General features: G+C 35.8%; 1 protein-coding gene across 1 annotated transcript in view; it reads right to left on the bottom strand.

Annotated features, from left to right (window-relative positions):
- Positions 1–1740: 1740 nt before the first annotated feature.
- The window catches only part of NECTIN3 (nectin cell adhesion molecule 3), a 177361-nt gene continuing 170140 nt past the window's right edge, over positions 1741–8961 (bottom strand). The window contains exons 8-9 of the mRNA XM_074214447.1: positions 3543–3605; positions 1741–1987 (exon numbers count right to left, since the gene is read on the bottom strand). Of these exons, the coding sequence (XP_074070548.1) occupies positions 1808–1987; positions 3543–3605 (243 nt within the window). The 3' untranslated portion in view covers positions 1741–1807. The remainder of the gene's footprint in view (positions 1988–3542; positions 3606–8961) is intronic.

Here is an 8961-nt window from a genome sequence, read left to right as displayed (position 1 = left end):
TTCTGAGGTGCAACATACAAATGACAATCACACAATTCTTTGCTTCCCTTTTCATTCTTGTTGCATTTAGGAATGACCATAAGGCTAACTTTGTCTAACACCTCATCAGACAGCGCCATATATCCTATCCAGACATAGGAGCACAATTTTGAACACCTACTAAAGAAGAAACACTCCATGGTGCTGCTCAACAATGTTCATTATTTGTGTCATTGTTTTTAATGTATTTTTGTAAATCTGCTCCCTTCTCTTCACCATTATTACCACAATTTTCACCCTCTGCTCATTCTCATTTAGAGATATTGAAGGGGAATGAGGAAAACATAATTCACTATTTGAAAAACAGGTCAAAGCAGTGCCATCATTTGTCCTTCTAATGTCCATTTGTGGAATTTGTGGAAAATTCAAAGACCCTTGCTCTTGCTAGCAAGGTAAACTACTGGCAGCCCTTCAAAGCTCTCTGGTTGAGGAGAATTAAAGGACAGAGCCTGGGATTTGTGCACACATGTGATATAAAAGTAGACTTTTGTTAGTTTTAAAACTCTCTTTCCACTAGACCTCAAAGTGAGGAGCTAATTCAAAGGTGTCTCTGTAGCACAGAAAAGTAGTAGGCAACAGGTGTTATATAGAAGATTAGTGAGGATGAATTAAAATAAAGACATAGGGGCAAAAACCTATGGGAAACCTATGTTGCCTAGGAGTGGCGTAAGAGGACTGATTTGGATTTAAGTAGTAGAAGGTGAACACATCAGACAGAATAATGTGGAAAAGATGATATCAAGGTCAGTTCAGAACCTAACCTTTAAGAATTATATTAGTCTGAGGGGTATAGAAAGTCTGAAGTACTCAGGAATAATGACAAAAGAAGAGAATCCTACATTGAGAGAAAGGTGGGCAGAAAGTAGTAGCTGAACAGTTAGGTCATATTTTATAGGGAAATTCTTTCTTCAAAGCCATGGCTGAGGGATAGCAGCTATTTGGCACCATGGATAGAGCATTGGCTCTGGCTTCAGGAGAATCCAAGTTCAAATGTGACCTCAGACACTTCCTAGTTGTGTGATCCTTGGTAAGTCACCTAACCCTGACTGCCTGCTCCCTATCCTCCCTCCTGCCAAAAAAAAGAAAGGAAGAAAACAAAAAGTTGTAGCTGGAGAGAAATAAGCAAATAGCAGCCTCACCAGCTTTAAGTTGGAAAGCTGCTCTCTACTCTCTCTCTCTCTCTCTCTCTCTCTCTCTCTGCTGGTTGTTGCTGTTTTCCCATACAGAGCAAATTATGCCTCTTTCCTTAGGTTTTTATTTGTACACAGGTATTGTAATTTTATTAAGCATGTCAGGGAAAGACAAATCCCAGAGAAATAATTAGTGGAATGGATTCTAAACTCATTTTCTGCACGTTTGAATTACAGATGAATGGGCTGGCAGACCTGAAACCCAGCGCAGTGAGTGCAGCCAGCTGGGACTCTATTTCTGGAGCTTCACAGCAGCTATCACAAGCCTACATTGGAATTTTAAATGAAAATGCCATTGCAGGCCAAATGTTAGCATTTTTTAATGAAACACACACACACACACACACACACACACACACACACGCACACACACACACGCACACACACAGAGACAGACAAAGAGCTATCCTCGAATTCAAAGATACAGTCAGTAGTTGAGGAAAACCTGTTGAAGGCCAGAGGCTGGCCATTCATCAAAACTCCAGATGCACTTGGTACAACCCTAGGAAAGTCAGAGCTAAGAAATTTACTGTTCTTTTCCTAGTATAAGAATGAGCATTTTCTCAAGTTGTCCATAATTACACATAATGTTCTCGGGGGTTGACGTAGGATCTTCCGGGATCTGAGCTTTGCTGATGTTTGTCACAGCTCCAGTCTTTGTAGCACGTCTGATTGTAAAGGGGATACATCTGCTGAAGCCCATCTTCCCCCTCTGGATGTTCATCTTCATAGTCGAACTGTCTGCCATTTACAACAGTCTAAAAGTTCAAACAATTGATTTCATTAAACACATGGACTGCTTGCATTCTTCTAATACCTGGTGACTCTTAGGAAATGATAAGACTCAGAACATCTAAGCCTCCCCACCTCTCCCTCCAGGGGTCCCCACCCTCTGGTCATTCTTTCACCAATCATTAAGTGAAATTTACAATTGTCTTCTCATTTGAAGATAAAACAGAGATCATTCTGGGGGTACCCCAGAAAAAAGTGGTGTCATTTCCAGGATACAAGATATTAGGGACATTTAGCATGTGACCAAGTTCAGATTTCTGAAATTGAAGACAATGCCATTGAGAATGCCACTGGAAAGGCAAACAAGTATGGAAGACTTTAGAACTCTGACGTAATAGAATGATCCAATGTAGGATTCAGGATGAAACATATTTCCTACTTTCTGACAGAGTTGATGAACTCAAGAGTGTAGACTGAGACTTTTTTTTTGACATGGCTAATGTGACAATTTGTTTTGCTTAACTATACATGTTTGAAATAGGTTGTTCTCTTTTCTTTTTCTTTTCTTGATTGTGGTGGAAGGAGGAGGAGGTAGAATTGGAGAAGGTGAACTTGATAGGAAACAAAATAGAAATTTAGTATGAAAATAAAGATAATGTCACTTCAAAGGTCAGCCATAAACTAGGAGAGATAAAAGTAGTGACAATCAGGAGTTTCTTTAAACAAGTTTTCACAGACTGGAGTTGGAAACTGAGACAGTGAATAAACAGAAAAAACAAAAATCAAACAAATAGAACTTGGGAGTTATGTTTAGGAAGGTCATAGTACTTCAAAAGATTTTAGAAATCATTTTTATTGTATACCTGAAGAAATGGAAAACCAGGGAGGCTGTATCTTAGTCAATGTCATATCTGAGGTGACTGAAAGAGTCAGGATTTGTAATTGTATGTTCTCTCCATTATACAATGAAAATCTATAAGCAAGAAATGGAACTCCAGCTCACATGCTCTCGTCTAAAAAACTCCCATAAAAAATCCCTTTTGGAGTTAAAATTTCTTCCTTAGTTTTTTCCTAGCTTATGTTATGAATGACATCTAGTTTAAAATATATTACTTAAAATTATTAATAGAGTCTAGGCCAGGATCTCTCAACTTTCAGTCCAAGAAGGATTTATAGGTCCAAAAATAATTTTAAAATATATTCTTTCCCTTTTGCATTTAGTTTTTCCCAACTATATGCCCTATTACTCTCCAGCTTCCATCCTTAGATATTAAATAATTAAATATTTAAAAGACAGTGAAGATTTGTGATATTTTACTGGTCAGCATTATAGTTTGTGTAAAGAGACACTTTTCTAGAACACTAAAAATGGTAATATTCCTCTCTGAATAATTATTTATTTCATGGGAAATAATGCCCACTGCTTAGGAAGGACAAATTCTAACTAGTTTATCAAATTTTATTCCATTAAGACACTCAAGACAGATCATTAAAAGAAAAAAATCTTCACAGGCTTAAAACTTTTGTGAAAGTTTTGTGGCCTGGCCAAGTTCATACCTAGAATATAAGCTTATTACTTACAGTATGCTGAAGGCTGCCTATTTCTCTTTCTTTGTACTGATTCTGCAAAGGAAAGTGTTCTCTCTGTAAGGAAAAACAAAACAAAAATCACAGCAAACATAAAATATTTGCTTTTATCATACATATAAAACTATTGCAAAATATCCATATATATAATACAAAGAATTTCATCTAAAAGAACTGTCTATACTTATTAAGAATCTATTCAATTCATAAAAATCTCAAGGGAAATAATGAAAAAAGTAGGAAGGAATGGGTCTTAGATATTAAAACAGTATTTATCAAAATGATATGATATTGGTTAAATCATAATGAGGTTGATCAATGGAAGAAATTAGATATACAGCATAAAGAAACAAATGTACATTATAATTAATAAGTCCAAAGACCTCAACTCATGGTATAAAGAATTATTCTTCAACAAAATCCTGCTGAGAAAACCATAAAGCAACCTGCCATAGATTAGATATAGACCAACATCTTACACCAATATACCAAGATATATGGGATTTTAAATCTACCTAGGTAACTATCACATAGAAGAATTCATGATCAGTAAGGGATAAGAAAGGTCAGAGAAGATAGACAATTTTGATGCTATAAAGTTAAAAGTATCTTGTATAAACAAAACCAATATAGATAGAAATAGTTAATTAGGATAAAAATCTTTGTAGTAAGTTCCTCTGATCATCCTCCAAGATGAATAAGAATCTGCTTCAATTATATGAGAATAAGAATTGTTCTTACAATAAATAAGTGGTCAAAAGATTTGAAGTTTTCTTTTTTAAATTTTCTGTATTTTATTTTTATAAATAAAACAAGCATTTCCATAATGTTGTAGAATTAAAAAATGACTGCACATGAAGCTAATCTATTTATGTATTACTTACTATTTCAAATATATATATTAAATGTTATATTTTATATAAATTTATTATTTTACATATATTAAATGTATAACATATATTTAATAATATATAAATATACTTAATATATGTTCAGTATATATTATACTATATATGTTTAATATATTTAATAAAATATATAAATATAATAATAAATAATATATAATCTATAAATATACAGGGTTTTTTGTCAATTTCTTCTTTTTTCTTTTCTTCCCCCCCTCACCCTAGACAGCTATCATTGGACACAAATAATTCAAACTATCAACAATCACATGATATAATGTTCTAAGCCACTAATAATTATAGAAATGCAAATTAAAGCCATTATTGTGTTCTACTTCAAACCTATTGACAAAGATGACAAAAAAAGGAAAATTATAGTTGCTGGAGGAGCCAGCAGAAAATAAGTTTACTAATGCATTGTTAGTGGAATTGTAAATTGGTCCAGCTATTTTAGAAAACAATTTGGAACTATGTCTAAAAAAGTCTCTAAACTCTACAAACTCTTTGATCCAGTGATACCGCTACTAGGTCTATAAGCCAAAGAAATTGAAGGAAAAAGAAAAGGATGCAAAAGAACAAAAATATTCATCTCCACTCTTTTTGTAATACCAAAGAACTTGAAACTAAAGAGGTGCCTATCAATTGGGAAATGGCAGGACATATTATGATATTCGGATATGATGAAATACCATAATGCCACAAGAAATGACAAGTCTTACATCAACTCATGCTGCTTGAAGTAGGCAGAACCTGTTGTGCAATTTATGCAATAATGTTAGTTTTATAAAGATGGATAGCTTTGAAAGACTAGAGAACTCTGAACAATGTTACAACCAGCATGATTTCACAGGATTGATGATAATCAATCAAACCTACTTGTTTACAGAAAGGTATGAGAATCAAAATTCAGAATAAGGCATACACTTTTGGACACAGATTATGTGCTAATTTATTTTGCTTGACTATGCATATTTATTACAAGGGTTTTGTTTTTATTTTTTTTCTTCTAAATCAACAAATTAGAAGAATTAAGAATTTGTAGGACAATTTAGAAGTAGTAGGAAGAAAAAACAAATGCATTTTAATTGGAAAATGAAAAGGAGTAAACAAAATCAAGATAATGCTGGCACCTGGGAGTTTGAGCCCTGCTTTCCTGTCTCTACATTTGTTATAATGGAATGAGAAAAATGCAGAAAAGTACTATGTTCTGTAGAAGAACTTTTTATATACACTTATATCTTACTAGAGGCATCGTTCAAAAGAGAAGGGGTTCTCTCAGCTGGCCTTTGTCTGATATTTTGGATAGGCTTAAAGATGAGAAAAATATGCCCTGCTCTATATAGTGGCCTTTGTTCTTGGGCTTACCAGGAACCCTCCATCTGAACTCTCCTACATGTGTTGCTGTCTATCTCATTTAAAGTAGAATGTGAGTTCCCTGACAGGACAGTTCATTGTCTTTTTTTTTCATTGTGGCCCCTCATAAGAGTCTGCCTCATGATAAGCACTTAATAAATGTTCTTTCATTCATTCATCTGTTCATTTATCTTTTCCTCTCTCCCACCATACCATACATAGAATGCCAGACTTGGCATCAGGAAGGCATTAATTCGATTTGACCTTAGAAGCTAACTAGCTGTATGATCCTAGGCAAGTCACTTATCCCTTTTTACCTCAGTTTTATCTGAAAAGTGAGCTGGAGAAAAAAAAAATGGCATACCACTCCAGTATCATTTACAAGAAAATTCCAGAAAAGTGGTCATGAAGAATCTGACATGACTGAAATGACTGAATAACAACATATTGTACGTTGCCTAAACTCACCCAGCAGGTACTTAACAAATTCTTCAAATGAACTGATTAAGAGAATAATTATTTCTCTGTTCTTGTAGATAATAATCAGCTCTTCATAATAACTGTGGTTTCCATTTGTAGAGAGGTTTACAGAATGCTTATCTTAAAGCAAACATATTTTCTTTGGCAACTATTCATTCAGCCAATTTTCTCTGATCATCACAAATGAGCTTCTAGTTCACCTGTCCTACAGTCATTGTCTACACCAGAAACTTAAACTGGGTCAAGGCTGAGCCAAATAGCTTTAGGAAAGTATAACTGCTGTCCCAAAGCCCTTAAAAATACACTTGAGGCCGACATACTTCACTCTTTCCTTCTCTGTTATTTTACATTAACCAGACCACTGTTGTCCCTCCCTTAATCAGAATAACTGAAAACTGCCTCTATATCATTATGGTATCTAAATGGAAAATTGGAAAAATGTCCAAAAGTATTATAGTCAATTTAGTATATCTTATTTCCTGTGATTGAGTGTCAGGATCCAAGAGGCTAGTACAGTGTTTCATTTCATCTCTGAATCCCCCACAGAACTTTGGAAGGCTTCAATGCATGTTTATTGAATTGACCTAAGGACAGATGCACAAGATGCCTAAGCTACTAAAAACTTCATTCTTTGGAGAAAAGGTGTCTGAATTTTGAAAAAGACAACCTTAGTATTTACTATTTTCTTCCCTACATCTAAGCGCCCTTTATATCACAATAGGGAAGGGAGGGACAACAAACTTCTCTTTTGCAAATGGAAGTGATTTTTCTGGCAAACAGCATATTAAAATAAACCATTTTCTATAGCAGATAACCTGTTTTCATTTCTAGATATGACAGTTTTGCTGTTCAACTTATATGAAAAGGATCTTGAAAGACCCATCCCCACCCATCTCCAAAATGTCAAATCATAATTCTCAAACCTTGGGTTCAGAAAAGACTTCTCTCTGCCCCCGCCCCCGCCCCCTGTCATTCCTCAGCTCTAAGCCTCTTCTCCTCTTTGTTATTCTGGCAGAGAAAGCCTAGTCAATTGTGGTGGAAAACAGAAAAAAAGGAAGCTACAATCTTTGGAAGAAAGTAATAAAATATGAACTTGAAAAGTCAAGTCAACAAAGCATTATGCCAGACCAAGCAATGAGGACAGTTCTTGATTTCAAGGAGCCTAATGGGGGAAACAACATGAAGAAACAATGTGCAAATAAGCTATCTAAACAAGATAAACAGGAGATATTCACCAGAGGGGAAGACATTAGCATGAAAGAAAATCTGGAGAGGCTTCTTGTAGAAGGTGGGATTTTCACTGAGACTTGAAAGAAGAGTCAGGGAACCCAGAGGATGAAGATGAGGAGGGAGAAGGGTCCAGGCAGGAGGGACAGTGAGTGAAAATGGACCCAGTGGTTGGAATAGGACATGTCTTGGAAGAAGAAAAGCATTGGGGTCATTGTCACTGGATCTCAGAGATCCCAGATGGGAGTAAAGTATTAGAGGACTGGAAAGGTAGGAAGGGGTCAGGTTATTGAGTACTTTTAAATATCAATCAAAAGATTTTATATTTGTTCCTGGAAGTATCAGGAAACCACATGAACTTTCTTGGGTAGGAGGGTGACATGGTCAGATCCTAATTTTTCCAATCATGATGTTGACTGCTTGGAGAGAGCAGGCTATTTCAATAACTCAGGCATTAGGTGATGAGGATCAATACCCAGTCTCAAGAAAGGACCCAAGAATGGAACATCTCAAATAGATTAGGAAGAGACCAAAAAATACACCGATCTTATAAATATATACTGCTTGCAGATGTCAATTTTAATATGTGAATGGAGCCATTATGAAAAAAAAAACCTAGGGGTGATTACTGAGTTAAACTATGCAATTCAATTTTTTTATTTTTCCCTTGTGTCTTAGTATCCTAGAACAATTGACTCAAAATTGGAACAAGACCTAGAGGCATTGAGTCAGTCCATCACTTTACATATGAAGAACCTGGGGTTTGCCTGGAGTCACATAGATCTGGGACAGGAATTGAACCCAGGTCTTCTTGACTGCAAGGTCAGGGTCCTACCCATTATAACATGTTACCTCCCAGGTGCCCAGGGAAGAGAAACTTACAACCATCCTAAGGAGCATTTGGCCATTCTTCTTAAAGTATAAGCTAATTGTTTCTTTCTACAATACATTTTCATTTCACAGTAGCATTTAAAATGCATACTTATCTACTTGTATACAAAACATGTACTTAGAGAAAGGCCCAGGGGATGCCAGAAGCAGAAATAGCTATGCACCTGAGGTTTCAGGGCCACGAACACATCTGCTCACAACTCCCCAGGGCTATCTAGAAAGCATAGAGGCATAATGTTGATGGTAGTATGAGATACGAAGCCATATAACAGAAACTAGCCCTTGGATGTGCAAAGTCAGGGTATGGATGGAGAAAATTAGGTTCAGGAGTCCATGTGGAGGGCAGTAATGTGGCTGGGAAGTGGACTCATTTCAGCTGAGTCTAGTGTTGTAAGGGACTTGAGATTCCCAATGATTCATATATGGGGAAGCAGATGACTAAGACAAATTATATCCCCAGATAGTAAAAAAACGGAGCCACTGTCAGTAATCTTTCAAAGGAGAGATGCCTTTGGGGCCTGGAGAACAGAAATAGCTTATTTGTTTAAGGGAAAAGA

Source organism: Macrotis lagotis, chromosome 1 (genome assembly GCF_037893015.1).
Source record: "Macrotis lagotis isolate mMagLag1 chromosome 1, bilby.v1.9.chrom.fasta, whole genome shotgun sequence".
Lineage (NCBI taxonomy): Eukaryota > Metazoa > Chordata > Mammalia > Peramelemorphia > Peramelidae > Macrotis > Macrotis lagotis.
This window is presented reverse-complemented; position numbering and strand designations above follow the sequence as displayed.